The following is an 18,428-nucleotide window of genomic DNA, read 5'->3' as shown; positions in this document are numbered from 1 at the left end:
TGCACAGAGAAAAAAGATGTAGTAATCTGTATGTTTTAAGATCAATGTGACACAGGTATTCGGCTTTACAATCCTAGAGGTGATTAAGGGAATACATGCTGTTTAATATATTTTAAAAATCCTTAAAATGTTTAAGAGATTTTTGCAGTAAACATAAATCGTTTCAGTGCAATGCCACCCCTCTGCATTTGTCCTTTTTGCCGTTCCACTCGCTTTCTGCGGTGTCATTTAGTCCGCAGTAAGAGTTTCAGCACAAACAAGGACAACGACAAAAAAAAATAACAAGGACAAGAAATATTCAATAATAGAGAACCCTAAACGGCGAAATCAACCCCTCGCAAGAACAGCACCCCTCCCTTCTGCACTTCCTTGGGGGTTAAGGGTGGTTACCGAAAAATGTTCAGGAACTGTTTGACATTTGCAAATCGTTTTGCGTAAAGTGCTCACCGGATATGCCCGATCTCCGAGGATCTGTTATTTGTGCATTAAAGGACACAAATGAATTCTCCTGAGGATGCGGAGGCAGTGGAAAATGAGATAGATGCATAATCAGCAGTCAGGCGGCGTCCACTTAATTAAAACTTAATTGTAAAGTCAGAGGACTCACAGTGGTTAAGCACGGACTAAAAAATAAAGGAAAATAAACTATGCAAAAAAGCATTTAATGATGGGCCACATGCACAAACAATTTGCATTCTGCTAAAACTTTCACAAAGCAACAAAAGCAGCCGAACATCAAAGGGCAAAACCGTAGGAAAGAGTGCTTCAAGCCCGCTTAAAAAAAAATGTTGCAAAAGTGTGACAGCAAAAACAGCCTGGCTAAAAAAAAAAAACAAAAAAAAAAACAAAATGAAAACACGTTTAAATGTCAATGATTTTAATGGGCGGACGCGCAAAAATCTTGAGCCAGTTTTGTGTTTATTACGTTGACAAAGCTCCTCGGGGAAAAGCTCGTAGGAGAGCTCCTGCGAAACCCCCTTTTCCCCATTTTCCCCGTTTTCCGCAGCCCTTTTTGCCGTTTTCCCCATTTGAACTCGCTGCGTTTGTAAGGTCATGGAACTTGTCTGCATTGACTTTGTGTGGAAAACCCCCCCTGGTTGGAAATAAAAACTTTTTCATTCGCCATCTCCCTCTGTCGCCAGCTACCTGTCTCCCTCTGACCTGAACCTACCGTGTCGACAAACTGTTTTCATTTTGCGCCGCTACGCGCTTTTTGATGCCGCCGCCAACAAGGCAAACAGTTGCTCCTGCTCCTGTTTTAGTGTTTTCCCCGCCCCCACAGCCCGCTCCATTTTCCGCCCGCTTTTCACGGCGAGTTTTTCAATTGATTTTCGCGGTTTGCTTTGGCCAAGGCCATCGTGGAGGGGGCTTGGGGGTGGCATTTGGATTGACTGTTGCACCTGGGAGCCCTTCGAGTTTGTTGCTGCTGCTTCAACGCTTCTTTGTGCACTGCAACTGCGACGGGCAGCGGGGATGGCCCGAAAAAGTAAAAGAGGAAATATGTATGTACCTCCCCTTAGAAAGTTTAAGTGCTTTGCGGTTGGCAAGTTTTCCTTTTTTGGCTTTTCCACGTTCCGCTTCTTATTCCCTACACCCCCTTCCAAACTTATTTTTTCCGCACTTTTCCCAGGTCCGCGAACAGCGATTTGGAGCCGTTTTGTATGAAGACCTCTTCTTTGACGGGGCTTTTTTGCCTTTGATTGATTGATTGCCCCCATCGAGGCGATAAGTTATCGATTAGCATTCTCTTTGCTTCCCAACGATGCTGGTTGCGGATCGGTTCGGTGCGGTCATTGTTTGCTTGATTGCTCATCATCATTATCTTGAGTGGAATGCCGGATTTACTTCCGCCGCTTTGGGGGCTCTGAGTAAACTGTACTCGTAAGCGATACAGGCAGTTTAGAGTTTATACAGAACAGGCTTATATAGTTTTCAAGGATTTCCGTTAAGAGTTCTTTCAATTGTCTCGGGTAAACATTGTTATAAATTATCACAAAGTACTTGCATTCATTTTGAATCAACCTTTAAATGATATACGAAACATCTCCTTAGATTCTCAGAATTTTGCTTATGAGATGATCATTCCCGCGAGATTCCCACCTTCTTGGAAACCCACACCTTGTGCGAGTGGCTTGTTTGCCATGGGTGTCGACTGTACTCGGAGGAGCCAGCAACACTTGCTACTTATTTGCTCATCGGTGTCGTCTTCCCGTGTGTCGTGTCTTTGGCTTGTTTGTTTAATTAAAACAGTCAGGTTGTCGCCGCCGACGACGTCGTGTTGTAGTTGATTTGCTTTAGCCGTTTTGCCCATGCTGCTGCCGAGCTACCAACTTTGGTAACAGCTTCCGCCCGACGACCTCTTTAGCGCATTGAAGCGCAGCCATTCACCGATCGGTTCGGGGATTGGGGATCGGGGATATCTCTCTCTGTTTTCCCCCACATCTCTGCATTCTCAAGTCTTTGGCAAACATGGCCAGGAAAGTCAGAGCCAGATCTTCAGGCCAGTCGAGAGCCGGGGAACTGGCGAAGTGGAGAGCTTAGGCCAACATCGTTGAGACTGGCTGGCAGCGTGATTTTGTATAAATTCTTTCAGCCAGCGGAATGATTGGCAAAAAGCCATGCAGTAATAATTTGTTACTCGTAACGAGCTTGTAGCGTCTGAGCCGCACGCTTGTTAACAATTAAATAAACAATATGAGTGTGCACTAAATACGCTGGGTGAGAAACAACGAATCATTAAGCAAACATGGCCCAGTCGATCGGCCAAACACAAACATTTGGTCACCACTCGGAGAATTGAAGAGAAACGGAGTCTGCGAGAAACGCCGAGAAGCGATCCATTCGTCACCGCCACTTGAGACATTTTTCTCTATTAAAAATAATATTTATGCATTCTGCCCGCTTCTTTTTCCACTCGGCAGAAGCACGTTTGCTATTATTTCCAGGCCATTTCCCATGAACACATCACAGCCACCTATTAGTGCTAGTTGTTGGCCGGCAATCAGAACACAGGGTCCGGACCGAAAGGAGCCCAAGATCCCAAGTACATGAGTCCAGCCACTTGAGGCTTTAATAACCGGAGCAAGTTGCTTTGCTTTCGGGGCACAACACAGCGCAGCACCACTCACTTCTGGCCAAATGTGGAAGCCGTTGTGAACGTGGCTTTTCCATATCCAAACACATGTACGCATTTTCTTTTCTGCTCTCTCCCGCTCCCCACCATTTCCATTTCCATTCGTCTCTGGTCCGGTCTGCCATTTCAGTCACGTTCGCTGCATTTCAATATGATTTTCCTGGCCCGGCCAAACCAATTAGACTTTTCCCTCTTTCCGTTCGTTCGGTGATTGTCGCATTGTTTCGGCTTATGGCTAATTTTCACTCTCGGTTGCGAAAGGAGCTTAGCGTCGAGTTGGCAGCGAAAATGTTAATATTTGGTATTGGGAGGCATCCAAGGTAAACTTTACGTGGTTCCACATGTCAAATGTTATCCAGATAAGGTTGAATATCGAGTCCTGAAAGAGATTCAACTATGAAAATCAGGAATGTAATGGTTTTTCCTTCATAAATCATTTTCCTAATTATTTTATTAGTTAAAAAACTACCTTAGAAATTGTTTCTCAACACTGTGACAAAGGCTTGACTTTTTTTTATTGAATATAAATATTTGAATATTTTTTAGCTACCCCTAACCACCCATCAGCCTTGATTTATGACAGCTTCTAATGCCATTTTCTATGATTTCCATGTTTGTCATTCGATTAGGAGAATGTTGCGTAAGCATCACCACAGACCGATAGACGCCTCCATCTGAACGGAGTGTGCAGAACGAATAGTTATGGTATTCACTGTAATCGATAGCCAACTCACGCCTGGCATTGTTTCTCACGATCCGATTGCCTGGTGCCCACATTTCGATATTGGATTTCAACGTTTATTTTTGGCGCTACCCTCGAGTTGTAATCACAACACTTGGGCTTTTGCCCCGCCCCGCTCCACACCGCTCCGCATCGAACCGCCCACGCGCTGTCCTAGAAACATTTTCCGTGGCGTATTTACTTAATTATTTTGAAGTGCTCGGCAAACATTTTAACACGAAAAATGTTTCAGTGAGAGCCGCACTCGGCAACTTATTTTCGGGGTTGTATCGGTCGGGAAATGGGATTGGGGCGAAATTGTGATGGACACCGCCGACTAACGCACACAAATGTTATTAATTAAAATGTCATTCATTCAGAAAAACAATGGAAGGACTTTCAGCGCCGAACAAAGGAGTTGGGGCTTAAAGTGTAAAGTGATGGTAGGCGGGAGGAGTACAACATGCTTTATTTGCAGCTGTTGTTGACAGTTTTTGAAAGAGCCAAGAGCTACGAATTACCAACTACGAACTACAAGCTGGCTGTAAAGCTCTTTAAAGCTGCTGCCTGTTTTCCATGGACCACACGCAGCTGAGATCCCAATCTGAAACTGAAGCTGGGCGCAAAGCCGCAACTATGTGTGTCACTTGACACTTGCTAAAAACTGTATCTCGTAGATAAATTTCGTGACTTTGAGCGCACAGAAGCTGCTGGCGAGTAAATTGCCCTTCACTTCAGTCCGTCCAGCTGTCAATTTTTGGTATCTCGAAGTATCTTCGCTTCTGGAGCAGCTGCTAGTTGACTTGACCACAAACCGCTGACATCGATATCGGTATTGCCAGCTGCCCAGATCCCGCAGTTATTCCCCCAAAAAAGGTGTCAGCCGTATAAAATAATATTCATTATCCCAGTCAGCGATGGGTAGACACCCAACTTGATGGGTGGCTTGGCAGCCTCCATTTTGACTGCGTTTCAAGTGAGCAATTGTCTTGAATTAATTTCTGCCTCATCACATCCAATCCATCAGCGTTTCACACCCTTCTTCAGTTGGAAAACCAAAGCAAACACTTTTATCAAGCACACACTGAGAAAAAAGCGCGGCCTAAAGTAATGCAATTGAATAACTTGAAGCTTTTAAAAATTTTCAAGTCATATTATAGTGTTCATGGAATGGAAAAGATCTAACTTCTAACTTAAGGGGAACATTGCTTTGTGGTTTAATAACAATAAATGTTCTAGTACATTTAATAGTTTTAGAATCGGTATTAGTATTTTTTTCGTCTGCACTAAAGCCATGCGTTTGCAGCCAGCAGAGCCCGTCAAATTTAATAAAACTCACTGATTTTGATTGATGCTCCTCTTGGTCAGCAGCAGTTCCAGAATCGGAATCGGAATCAGAGTCACCAGTATGGAAGGGAGAGCCCTGAAGCGTCAGCAAATATTGGCGGAAGGGTTGACACTCTATATGAGCGGAGGAGGACAGGCAGGAGTGGGGGATCGGTATCGCGAAGCCATGGTGGCGGGTGGCTGAAGTGCTCGAGTGCTTGACATGTGACATGGACATGTCGTCCAAGTGTCGCCGCGCTCAATTGAAACAAATGAAGCGCGAAAGTTCTCCAGGGAGCGAATCAGAAACAGAAGCAGGAAAGAGCAGTTGCAACTTGTCGCCGCCTCATCAGCGATCCGCCATAACGACTGTGTCCGTCTCCCTTCCTCCGTGTGACGTCTGTTGCAAAATGGTGATTAGAAAATCAGTTGAATTTCGGCAGTTGGATCGGCAGAAGCTAAAAATAATTTCAATACTATCAGTGCAACATAAGCTAGCTGAGGACACACACTATCAGGATCTAGATTTCTTATCGAAGGAGTCGTCAGCATGGGGATTTAGTGATCATAAATTTGTTACGTGAAAACCATATAGTAATTTATAAGCAAGATAGCTTGGTTAAAAATAAATCTACAAGTTTAATTCAAAGTATTTCATTGTGTAGCACGTTTAAAGTTTCGTAATTCTAGAAAGCTACTTAAGTAACAAACTGAGTGCGTTAATTATAAAACTAATTTGATGTTCTTTCTTTTAATTGCAGTTAGACCACGCCGTTTGTCGAGCGTTGACGATTTGACGCTGCGCTGTGTCTGGAAGGAAACACTGCCCGCTTTTCCGGCTCTCCAGGCGCCTCCACGAGGAGTGAGGTGCAACCGCAGAGAAGGTCAGCAAAGAAAGAGCCCAAGGGGTTCCAAGTCACACAACCGAACTAAGCTAAGACGCACAAAATGAGACACAACCGACTGAAGGTCCTGATCCTGGGACTCGTCCTCCTGCTGACATCCTGTCGAGCGGATGGACCACTGCACAGTGCCGATCACGGCATGGGCGGAATGGGCATGGGTGGTCACGGCCTGGACGCGAGTCCCGCACCCGGATACGGAGTGCCAGCCATACCCAAGGATCCCAATCTGCGATGCGAGGAGATCACCATACCAATGTGTCGGGGCATTGGCTACAACATGACATCCTTCCCCAACGAAATGAACCACGAGACCCAGGACGAAGCGGGCTTGGAGGTGCACCAGTTCTGGCCCCTGGTGGAGATCAAGTGCTCGCCGGACCTCAAGTTCTTCCTGTGCAGCATGTACACGCCCATCTGCCTGGAGGATTACCACAAGCCGCTGCCCGTTTGCCGGAGTGTGTGCGAGAGAGCCCGCTCGGGATGCGCACCCATCATGCAACAGTACAGCTTCGAGTGGCCGGAGAGGATGGCGTGCGAGCACCTGCCCCTTCACGGTGACCCCGACAATCTGTGCATGGAACAGCCCTCGTACACGGAGGCGGGCAGCGGTGGCAGCTCGGGCGGATCTGGTGGCTCTGGCAGCGGTTCCGGCTCCGGCGGCAAGCGGAAGCAAGGAGGCAGTGGCTCGGGCAGTGGTGCCGGCGGCAGCAGCGGTTCCACCTCAACGAAGCCGTGCCGCGGACGCAATTCAAAAAACTGCCAAAATCCCCAAGGAGAAAAGGCAAGCGGAAAAGAGTGCAGCTGCTCGTGCCGCTCCCCACTCATCTTCCTGGGGAAGGAGCAGCTGCTGCAGCAGCAGTCGCAGATGCCCATGATGCACCATCCACACCACTGGTACATGAACCTCACTGTCCAAAGGATCGCCGGCGTTCCAAACTGCGGCATTCCGTGCAAGGGACCCTTCTTCAGCAACGACGAAAAGGATTTCGCCGGCCTCTGGATCGCCCTGTGGTCGGGACTGTGCTTCTGCAGCACGCTCATGACCCTAACCACATTCATCATCGACACCGAAAGGTTTAAGTACCCGGAGCGGCCGATTGTCTTCCTCTCCGCTTGCTACTTCATGGTCGCCGTGGGCTACCTGTCGCGCAACTTCCTTCAGAACGAGGAGATCGCCTGCGACGGCCTGCTGCTCCGGGAAAGCTCCACGGGTCCGCACTCTTGCACCCTGGTCTTCCTGCTCACCTACTTCTTTGGCATGGCCTCGTCCATCTGGTGGGTGATCCTCAGCTTCACCTGGTTCCTGGCCGCTGGTCTGAAATGGGGCAACGAGGCCATCACCAAGCATTCGCAGTACTTCCACCTGGCCGCCTGGCTGATTCCCACAGTCCAGTCAGTGGCCGTACTCCTGCTCTCGGCGGTGGACGGAGATCCGATTCTGGGCATCTGCTATGTGGGCAACCTGAACCCGGATCACCTAAAGACCTTTGTGCTGGCTCCGCTCTTCGTTTACCTGGTAATCGGCACCACCTTCCTGATGGCCGGCTTTGTGTCCCTCTTCCGCATCCGGTCGGTTATCAAGCAACAGGGCGGTGTGGGAGCTGGTGTCAAGGCAGACAAGCTGGAGAAACTGATGATCAGGATTGGCATCTTCTCGGTGCTCTACACGGTGCCGGCCACCATAGTTATCGGATGCTACCTGTACGAAGCAGCCTACTTCGAGGACTGGATTAAGGCTCTGGCCTGTCCATGCGCCCAGGTGAAGGGTCCCGGCAAGAAGCCCCTCTACTCGGTCCTGATGCTCAAGTACTTCATGGCCCTGGCCGTGGGCATCACCTCGGGCGTGTGGATCTGGTCCGGCAAGACGCTGGAGAGCTGGCGACGCTTCTGGCGGAGACTCCTAGGAGCGCCAGACCGCACGGGCGCCAACCAGGCGCTGATCAAGCAGCGGCCTCCGATCCCGCATCCCTATGCCGGTTCTGGAATGGGCATGCCCGTGGGCTCGGCGGCGGGCTCCCTGCTGGCCACGCCATACACCCAGGCGGGCGGAGCCTCGGTGGCCTCCACCAGCCACCACCACCTGCACCACCACGTTCTCAAGCAGCCGGCGGCCAGCCACGTATGACATGGAGAGTCGGGGGGAGCATCGACCATGGGCGGCGGTGGGGGCGGCGGTAGCACCCTTGGCGGCGGCACCCTGGGCCACGGCACCGCGATGAGCAGCAGCACGGTCGGCATGGGCCCTCTCCCCGGCACCCTGATGCATGGCGCCTCCGGCGGAGGCGTGGGCGGCGGCAATCCCGGCAACGTTTACGGCAATGGCAACAACGGAGTGGGCGGCCAGAATACCGCTCCCGGCTCCGTGATCGACTCGCGGGCCGTGTCCGTGGTGGTCACGCTGCCCGGCGGCCCGGGTGCCCAGCATCCAGGCCAGGCGCTCAGCGACTACGGTCCCATATAGTTAATGGTACGCCCGGACACCGCGCACTGGGTCTCGACCAGCAGTTTTAGCCAGCTGTAGCCGCTCAAGTTGGTCGACTCGCACGCCCGGCCTCTGTCTCACTCGCACTTCTAGGCTCTCACTCGCACACTCCATCCCCATCTCGCTCGCACCCGCTTTTTGGTTAGGGCCCTCTTAGCAAAGGTTTTCAAGAAATGCCATATTAATTCGAGTAGCCGTAGTTTGATTGTTGAGTGGAAAGCGCAACAAGAGCAGCTCGTTGTCCCAATACCCATCGATTTGGCGGAATCAGGAATCACACTATTACGTTTTCTGAATTAGCATTTATTTTCATGAAACTTTTCGAATCTTGGAAATTAGTTGGACCACAACTTTTACTAAGAATTTAATTCCAATCCAATTAATTCGTAACACTTAAAGAAATTATGATCTTCAGTACTATACCTATAAATTTTAGCCTTAATAGGTCCAAATTTGTTTCAATTCCGCCAAATTGCTTCTGAGTTGAAAATGGAAATAAGACCAACAATAAGCATTGAGATGTGTTAGACAACCAATCTGCATACAAGATTCTAGTCCAAAAAAACCTTTGTCTTCAAAAGCAGATGAGCAAAGAGCTTGGGCGTAGCGAAAGGGTACTAGCCACAGTTAAAATTATAGATCGAATCCAGTTGAAGCGCGTTTGTTCTACCTGCCATTAACTGATTTCCTATCTGAATATTCATATTGCCACCTTTTCTGTTGTTAATCCCTTCCACAAACACTTTCCTCAACGAAATAGACTGAGAAACGCAAAACCAATTAATTAACCGCCACGTAGAGCACTCGGGGTAAAGTAGCGAGCGGAATCTGCCCACACTGCCAAGTCAGAGCCACGAGCCATATTTCGAAATTACAACTAACTCTTAATCAAACTAACTACACTATTAACCTTAACCTAACGTAAACACTTAACATTACGAACGCATACAAAAATTAAATAAAAAAGAAAAAGAAAATGAAACACTTCGAATGCCCATAGAAAGTTAGTTGCGATTTTAGGGTTGTCGCATTATCAAAGAACAGGCACTCAGTGTTGCCAGATACCATTTGTAAATTATTTAACGTAATCTAAGGCATTATCCAACACTAAGTTTTGTACATATTTTCAAACCGCGCCTAGTTCATAAACGTATTTTTTTGTTCGGAGATGTGAAATTCCCTGAAACTAAAGTATAATACAGTAACATGCATTTCAGCATCAAAAGCAACTCTGCATTTAAGCTCAAAAATTGAATTTAGTTTTTACACAAAACCCAAAAAGAGAAATTCTACCATTCAAGTAAATGATTAAATGAAAATTGCCAACTTTTGCAGCCGAAGCAGGGCATTTCTTTGCATTTATAAAAGAAGCAAAAACAAAAATTGTATAAAGCTAAAACTTTTATATAAGAGTATTAAATTAAATGTAACCTTAGTTGTAGACGAAATCGAAGAGAAGGGCAAGCAAAAGCAAAAGCAAAACGAAATATCTATCAAGAATTAAACACTATTGTATTTAAATTTAATATTTATATTACATGGTAAAAGCAACAATTTAACTGTTAGCATTTCAAACCATTTCACATACGAAACAAAAAAGAAGGGATGAAATTATATTATAAATTATATAATATAGCAACTATGTGTGTAATGTTTTTTAGCAACTATAACTACTTCTATTTACAAAACAAAAACATGCTAAAGCTGTAATAAAACAATATACAAAATAGTTCATTTTTGAGTTACTTTCTTTCGTTTAAACATGATTTCATTATGCATGACAAGTAAGTATTTTTATTTATTTGCCTTACTTATTGTTTGAACTTTTCTTTTCGCATTTTCAAGAGAAGATCCCTCGAACACTTATACGTATCATTAAAACGAAGCTCTCCAAGTTAAGCAAGCCGATGCAGAAAAGAAAACAAAACCAAAAAGAGTAATTATTAATTAGCAAATTTCTCTACAAGACGTACAATGTTTAATAAACATATAATACATATTGAACAAGAAACAAAATCCAATACAACCATTTACGCGTACTATTTGATGTTGTTAATAAGCTTAAAGAAATATTGCTAGCTAGTAGCGTTTAGTTTAGTTCTCTAAGAGAAAGTTGAATCCCCGAAAGGGTTTTTCGCATTTCTCCAACTTTAGTTGAAGGCGTACATAGGAAACGCTTTTATCTATGAATACAAAATATAAAAGGCTAAAGAGTGTAACGAATATACGTAAATGGGAAATCCAAACGAATTGAAATGATAAAATGTAAAAATAAATAATGCAATTTTGACTCTCAACTCGAAACATTTTCTGTTAATTTTTTGTGATTGAAAACTAATTTACTAAATTGATGAACCGAAATTGATTGCAATTTGCGAATGTATACGATTTTTTAATTTTAAAAGAAAATATTTCATAATGGAGTGGATTTTAGATTGATAGGTCAGGATTGAGAAGAATTGAAAGCTGGCGGTGATTGATGGATCAGTTGAAGTTGCACGGAAACCAGAAACTTGACATCAAGTGTAGTTGTGAATTGTATTTTGTGAAATGTAATTTAATAATAAAATAAATGAAAACCAAAAGCAAATTATATATACACTACATATTTATATGGAGCGAAGCGTCGCAGGAAAACCGGCAAGAGAATACTTTAACAAAAATTCATGCAGACATTATTTTATTTACAAACAAAATGCATTTTAAAAATATTAATCAAATCAAAAAACGAAATAATGTTGTTGAAAGTGACACGATTTTTATGCACACATAAAAATTATACAGCAGCAACACAAGTCAAAAATCAAACGCGTTAACAACAACAAAATATACGAAAAAGCAGCAGCAACAACAATAATATTAAATACATTTGTAATTGAAAGAGAAAATCCATATAAAATAAAATTTAACGTAAGATGTCCACTTTGTTTTTATGGGAATGGGCGCAGGAAGCACTTGATTGTTGTAATAGTCAATGAAGGACAGGTCAATGGATTCCGAAATGGTAGAATGCTGAGCCGAGCATTGTTCTCTCTAAAGTATTTGGAATACCTTTTGTTGAATGCAATGACTTTGGATCGTTTTGGATTTCATTTTTTTATATATATTCGCACGGGTCCCACGGCCACACCTCCCGCCCAACCGACCGAGGGGCGCTGCCGTGTATCGTACGGCTTGATTCGCGAGAAGATATAGACGCGATATAAAAAAGAGAACAGGAACAAGGAAATAAATATAATGTTAAATAACTATGTTAAATATTAGTGTTAGTAGGATCTAATTATGTAATAGAAAAGATAAAATCGATTGCTTTAATAGCGGCAGAGAGTCAAGATTACAGATAATAGGATAAAGTCTATTATAGTCAGAACATAAAATTCTGTAAGGGTCATGCAACTCATAATTAGATCACTATGGAAATAATTGAAACATTTTTCAAAACTGTGGGCAAAACCGTTTTGGAATACCATGTCCAAAACTCGAAGAGTAAGCAGTATAATTAAATATAACTGCTTTATTTACGAAGAAGAGGATTTAACTGTCAGATGAGTCAAGCAGTAGCAAGTAAGTCAGCCAATTTCAGAACCCGAAGAACTAAATTCCGGACATGAACCGCAATATTAGACAGTAATCCATGACACAACCCCATTGCATGACAAAACCTTTTGTGAATATTCTGCAAGGTGGCAACTCAGTTGGGTTGAGTACCAATAATCGAACACAATTTCCTTAAAAGAAAAAAAACAAATATATTGAGTATTAGCTATTTACCAAAGAATTAATAAGGTATAATTAATCCCAGACTACGTATGCAAAATCTCAGCTTTGCCAAACACAGAATACATGGCTTCTGATTTATTTATTTTATATTTTTGCTCTACATCCAAAGTCCTTTTTCCCTTTTTTAAGTGAAGACCATTTTTCAAAATACTGGTATTTACGAGCTTTCAAAAGACAACTTTAAGCTGCAGCTTGCTACTCGTCGTTACAATTCGAAGTGAAAATGATTTTGAAGGTCCTATTCATTCCTGAAAATATTTATGTAAAATGTTTTCGTTTATATTAGCGAAATAGGTAGGTATTATTTTGGTGAGCATAGTTAAGCATTGTTAGTAGTTGGAAAAGTGAGTATGCAACATGAATATTGTTTCCACTGCCTAGCCCTAAAAATTAAAATTTTATCACAATTTAAGCGACGATCATTATCACTTTGGCCGTAGGAAAGTAGCACGAAATGTCCGAAATGCAATTATTTTTCAATTATAAACCCCATCGCTGTCCATCGGACACTCCATAAAGGCCTTAGCGCATGTCCTTGCCAAAGTATTAGGCACGAAATTTGAAATTTTCGGCTGCCTTGCCAGACGAAACTTACGCGAATTATACTTATATCTACTTACCAACTTATTTTTAGTGCCAGCGAAGCGGAGTGCAGCCAAATAGCTTCGATGACCTTACGTGCATGAATATTTCAGCCGACTGCCGCTTGCTAGCTGCCGTTTTCAAGAGCAAGGCAAGGTCCTTGCAGCTCGGCAAGTGAGGGCGAGTAAGGACGAATGTAGTGCCGCCCACTGGGAGCGAGTAAGCTGGTCAACAGGTTGAAAGTGAGCGCTGCTGAAACTTTTCGAGAGTTGCCAAAAAAGCGAAATTAGCGCCCGTCCGCTGGCGTGGCCATGAAAATTCAATTAGTTGACAGGCGCTAATTAGTAGCAAATTGAAAGCTTTCCACTTGTTGAGAAAGGTTTTTCGAAAATGCCATTGTCCAGGCATAAAACACACATGGCTCACGTGCTAAAAGCTCCGCACGTGTCCTGCCGCACATGGAAAGCGGCGGAAAGTGGAGGCAAGCCGCGGGAGGTGGGGGCAAAACACTGGGAAAGCTTTCACTGCCAATAGCAACAGCGTGCCCCAAACACGAGCTCCACGAGCTTTGGCCGACTCCAGAAACCAAAAAATCCTTTTGGCCAACAGTTTGTTGCTCAAGCTGTTCCCGAACGGACGTCTCCCCCAGAATCGTTCGCTCCCGACATTTGGGACTTCGATTTAGTTTCGGTTTAGCTTCGATTCGGTTTCGGCCAGGAGTTGCTCTATAACAAAAAAAAGAAAAGAAAATAAAAGAAAGAAAAAACCAAGAAGGAAAAGAACAGAAACCAGTTTGGTGGGGAGTTGCTCCCCAAATTCAAGGAGTGGAAATTCTTTGCCACAGTTGCTGGCAGTGTGTGTGCGTGTGTGAGTGTCTACATATTTGAATAACACAACGATCAAAATTCAGGAAAACCAACAAACCACTATTAAAACGTGCGAACAGGGAGTGAACTTCTTTTCGGGGAAAAGGGACTAACTAAGCAGGCCAAATCAGTTGCCAACTAACCTTGTTACCACCAGTTCGTTAGTCGGCTGTGGAACATGCAAAGCCAACATTAGATTGTGTCAGCCCACTGACTTTAAATGGCAGGCCAAGACGGCTACATGACCAGGAGAATACAGAATACGGCGGCTTTAAAGGTCTTAGGTCGGTGAATAACTCCGCCAGCATGCACTTCCCCAAGGAGCGTCTGTGGCATTTAATTAACACAGGGCATTAACTCATCAACCGTGCAAAGTCAGCCCTTTTGTTGGGTTCAACCCATCTGGGCAACTAAAATAGTAAAATTGTTAGATTAAAGGGAATGCTAAAGCACATTACTTGGGAGAAATTAGTCAGAAGCGGAAGAAAATGCAGCATGAAACTGAATTATATTTATTTAAATTCGCTTCACTTGCTTGAATATCAATGATGGCATTACCATTAATTATGACTAAATGATACACGGAAATCATCAGTTTCAATAGGTTATATAAAACAAATAAATTAAGCATTCGTATAGATTTTATGATTCTAAGAAACCTGTTCACCATTTTCTAGTTTTCGTAGAACGCAAAGGCACGGATGTTTCTCAGTTTATTCAAGAAACTGAAAACTTAATCATTCAAAAATTAGGATAATAACCTTAAAATGCTTAATGAACTGTGCAACACCCAGCATACCCACAAATATTAACATTTAGTTCATACATAGTTTACATTTATTTAACGAAACTCGTGCCGTTAAAGACTTCCGCCTCCCATTGGTTTGTTAACATGCGAGCTGGGAGAAACTGCCAAATCAGCTTGGATTCGAGGTCAGAATCCAAAAAGGAACAATGAGGTCCGTTTGACTCTGGGCTCCTTTGACTCGGAAATTCTATGGCCAAGTTAGAGAGATTTGACCCAAGGCTGAGCCGCCATCGCCATTCACACAACTATTCGCAGTTTTGTTAAGAGTTTAGCGAGACTATTTTGGGCGGAGCATTGGAGCATTCAAAGTGGAGCCAGGGGCTAAGCTGTCCAAGGCCATCTGCATTTCAAATGACCAACGCAACAATGAAGGCTGAGAATCAACAAAAGAGGAGTGCCCCTAAAACAAAAACCCAGTAAAAAAGCAGCAACATCGCCAGTGACAATAACACTGCGCTGAGAATTGTCGCATGCAGGGTGGGGCCAACACACACACACACAGTCGAAAGGGGGGAGAGGGGGCTACTTAAAAACAGCGCACACATGACGTCATTAAGCATATTAAATGAGTTTACAACGTTTTTGCACACCGACAAAAAATAGACATAAAAATCCGCAAAGCGAGTTGTATATTTTAAGTTCGCCTCAAACATGACATGTTTATAAAAAGACTAAGATATACATATATATCAAATAATTCTCAAAGTTCTATAAGTTATTTATTTTTTTTTTTTTTTTTGTTCCTTAAGGAATATATTAGCATTACCTAATTTTTGTTAATTTTCGTAATATAAAATTAAATGACTAACAAAAATCAATTTCGAAAGCAAGTAATTCTGTTCACGTTTTTTCTCTGAGTGTCCTGTTGCATGGCGCTTAGAGATGAGCAGCAAAACGGTAAAAGGCCATTAACAAACGCCTAATGGCGCACTTGAGACACTTTGCAGCCAGGGGGCGTGGTCGGTGGGCGGTGGACGTAGGGCAATATAGGGTTAAGCCAAAAGCTGATAATGCGAATGGATCTGCTGCGAAAGTCGCCCTAAATGGCCAAGCAGGCGAAGCTTCCCCCTTCCTCGTCCCGTTTTCATTTGCCCGCTTGCTGCGCTCGAAAATTGAAGTATTAAATATTTATCCAGTGCACGGAAGAAATCACATTACCTCGGCAATGTGTCGCGGTAATATACAAAAATGGAGCCTCTAATGCATATGTGAAATGATCAACCAAAGGGCCATTTATCAGCATCCCCGAAGTGAGCTGGGAAAAGTGTAAAAATAAGCAAGCAACCGGCAACTAACAAGCAAACAACAGCCATAACAATTTGTCAAGTACACAACCACACACCAAAAACACAAAGCAGGTGAAAATCCAAATAAGCGCGCGCGTTTTAAAACGCCCCAAAGCAGCGAGAGGCGAGGCCAAAGGATTATCGCGATGGCGAGGACCACGGAACTGAAGCTGGCTATGGTGGATCCTGCGAAATGGTAAGTTGATGGCCTACATTACCGCCACTGACCCACTAGTACGTTCGATCCAGAATCCATGTTCTGTTCAACAGTGATGACGATTTGGGAAGTATCTTATAAAGTTATTCAAAATTTGAAGAATGGTATGATTGAATTTATAGAAATGTGGAACAAGAAACAATTGATTCTGCAATAGCAAATTGGTATTGCTTCTTAACCAAGTTGGCAGGCATCTCTTCTGCTACTCCTCGACTCCTTGGCTCCTCCCAGCCAATCAATATTATCGAGTTAGCCAACGCGAATTGCAAGTTGGTATCCGTGTTTTTTGCGGAGGTTTCCGTGCGGCGTGTGCTTGTGAGTAAGTGTTGTCTGAAAAAGCACGTGGAGTTTATAAAATATGCAGGGCAATACATATTTAAACATCCCGGAGAGGCGGAGCAGCTCATCCGAGCAAAAGATGAACATGTCAAAGCCAACGGCCATTGCTTTTGTTTTTTACTTGCCGACGCGTACAGGAACCATATGTACGTATGAGAATATTCCATGTATATACAGAATATACATGGCATTATGTGCCTGCTGAAGATTCCATTTCGCCGTACAAAATCTGCTCAGCTCTAAACGCTCTTAATATAACTCTGCTGTACTTTGCTGTGCCGTGGATAATGAAATAATAATCTGTATCACCGGTAAACAAGCATTAACTTAATGGAGGATTAGCCAGAAATGTTCTTTGATGAGCTTAATGGAGTTGAGGATAGGCGAGTAGCTGGAGCTAAGTAGCTTCCAAGTGATTTAAATGGGGGATTAACATTCGCTTTCTGATTTATGGCTTAGGTAACAACTTAGATAGTTGTTAATTTTGTGCTGTTTTATTTGCAATTGTATTATGAGAGCATTTCACTAATATGAGAGAATGTACTTTGAATGACTTTAAGGTAATTAAGGAACTTAATTTGATTAATTCAAATTCCCAAATAACTTGTTCATCATACATCAAGGCCCATTTAAACAATTCAAGTTCAGTAGTTATATCTTTTTTTGCTAACAATTTATACAAACAAGTAAGAAAAAGTGGTTTCAACAATTTAATCGGTTTTCCGTTGAAGTGGAATTTACATAAGTACAAAAGCCCCAAAACCTTTACGACCGACCGCCCACAAAAAAGTGCCTTGATAACAGACAACACATAAATATTAGCATTCAACAGCTTTCATTTGAATACACATTCAAAGTCTGCCACCCATGAACATATATCGGCTGCCATTGTGGCATTTAAATCCATAAGGCAGACCGACGTAAACATCCCAGAAGATGGGATTCCATTGTTGTCGCACCGATTGGCGTAGTAGACACGGGGAAATCTGATACCAAAACACGTCGAATCTTTTGGCCAAAAATAGCAGCAGGAATAAATAACCAGAGCCGCGGAAAGAATGTGGAAGGCTTTGTGCGGGCCATGGAGTTGTAATTAAAAGGATATCCATATTCATTTCGTGTAAGCAGCCGCAGGGAGGCAAAAGCGTGGCATGCACGTCGAAGGACGAAGGACTCAGAAAAGTGGAAAAAGAGAATTTTTGGAGAAGGGGTCCGAGTGTGGCATGTCGCTTTGTGTATTTGTCAGTCTGGCTGGAACGCAAGCAAAGAATGCTGACAGGAGCATTCCTGGTCCCTGCTTTCTGGTCCTGCCTCGTGGTATGGGATGGCTTCGTGATACTGAAAGCAACATAATCTGGGTGCACTGAGGGAAAAGTGTTAAAAGCTGAAATGCCAATAATGCAGATCAAACATCGATTCAGGGATGACTGATTTTGCAGAAAACATTAATCAAATACAACACCCCTTCAAGGACTTCTGACAATTTCTGTCTATTCAGTACCAAATATGGGTTGGTATGGTATTCTTTTTATGCATTTAATGTGCTCTTAAACAAGTAAACTTTATCCTGATATAAAGATAGTTCTGGTAGCCTTAATTTTTAGGCACGCTGCCGTTGTTAATGCGACCCGCTTGCATATTTGCTTCCCTCGAAAGCATCGAGGTCTGCCGAGGGTCTGGGCTTGGCTATGGGCTTTCTGTCGGCCTATTTTGTGGCCGAGGCTTTGCATGTTGCAAACAATTTTCCAAAGCAGCGGCAGCAAAGCGGCAAAATGTTCGTGCGACTAATTTGTGAAAAAAGGAAGAAAGCCCGGCCAAGCAAAAACAACAACGCCAACTGGCACGAGACGTTAAAATCAACGGTCCGTGTCCATTAAAAACGGGGCCAGGAGGCAGAAAAAAAAAACAAAAATATTATAAACGCAACTCTCTGCGTTCCTTTTAATGAGAAATTATCACAAAAAAAATAAACGCCAGCGAAAA

The 18,428-nt window shown here is 43.6% G+C and overlaps 2 protein-coding genes across 2 annotated transcripts in view; both read left to right on the top strand.

Annotated features, from left to right (window-relative positions):
• The window catches only part of LOC27206210 (frizzled-2), an 89,812-nt gene extending 81,602 nt beyond the window's left edge, over positions 1–8,210 (top strand). The window contains exon 7 of the mRNA XM_039294217.2: positions 5,942–8,210. Within this exon, the coding sequence (XP_039150151.1) occupies positions 6,129–8,210 (2,082 nt within the window). The 5' untranslated portion in view covers positions 5,942–6,128. The remainder of the gene's footprint in view (positions 1–5,941) is intronic.
• A 27-nt stretch (positions 8,211–8,237) lies between these two features.
• LOC120284830 (acanthoscurrin-2) lies at positions 8,238–11,276 on the top strand. Its single transcript, XM_039294218.2, has one exon. The coding sequence runs from the start codon at positions 8,238–8,240 to the stop codon at positions 8,544–8,546; it is 309 nt and encodes a 102-aa protein (XP_039150152.1). The 3' UTR covers positions 8,547–11,276.
• Positions 11,277–18,428: the final 7,152 nt, after the last annotated feature.

The sequence above is a fragment of the Drosophila simulans genome, chromosome 3L (genome assembly GCF_016746395.2).
Source record: "Drosophila simulans strain w501 chromosome 3L, Prin_Dsim_3.1, whole genome shotgun sequence".
NCBI lineage: Eukaryota > Metazoa > Arthropoda > Insecta > Diptera > Drosophilidae > Drosophila > Drosophila simulans.
This window is presented reverse-complemented; position numbering and strand designations above follow the sequence as displayed.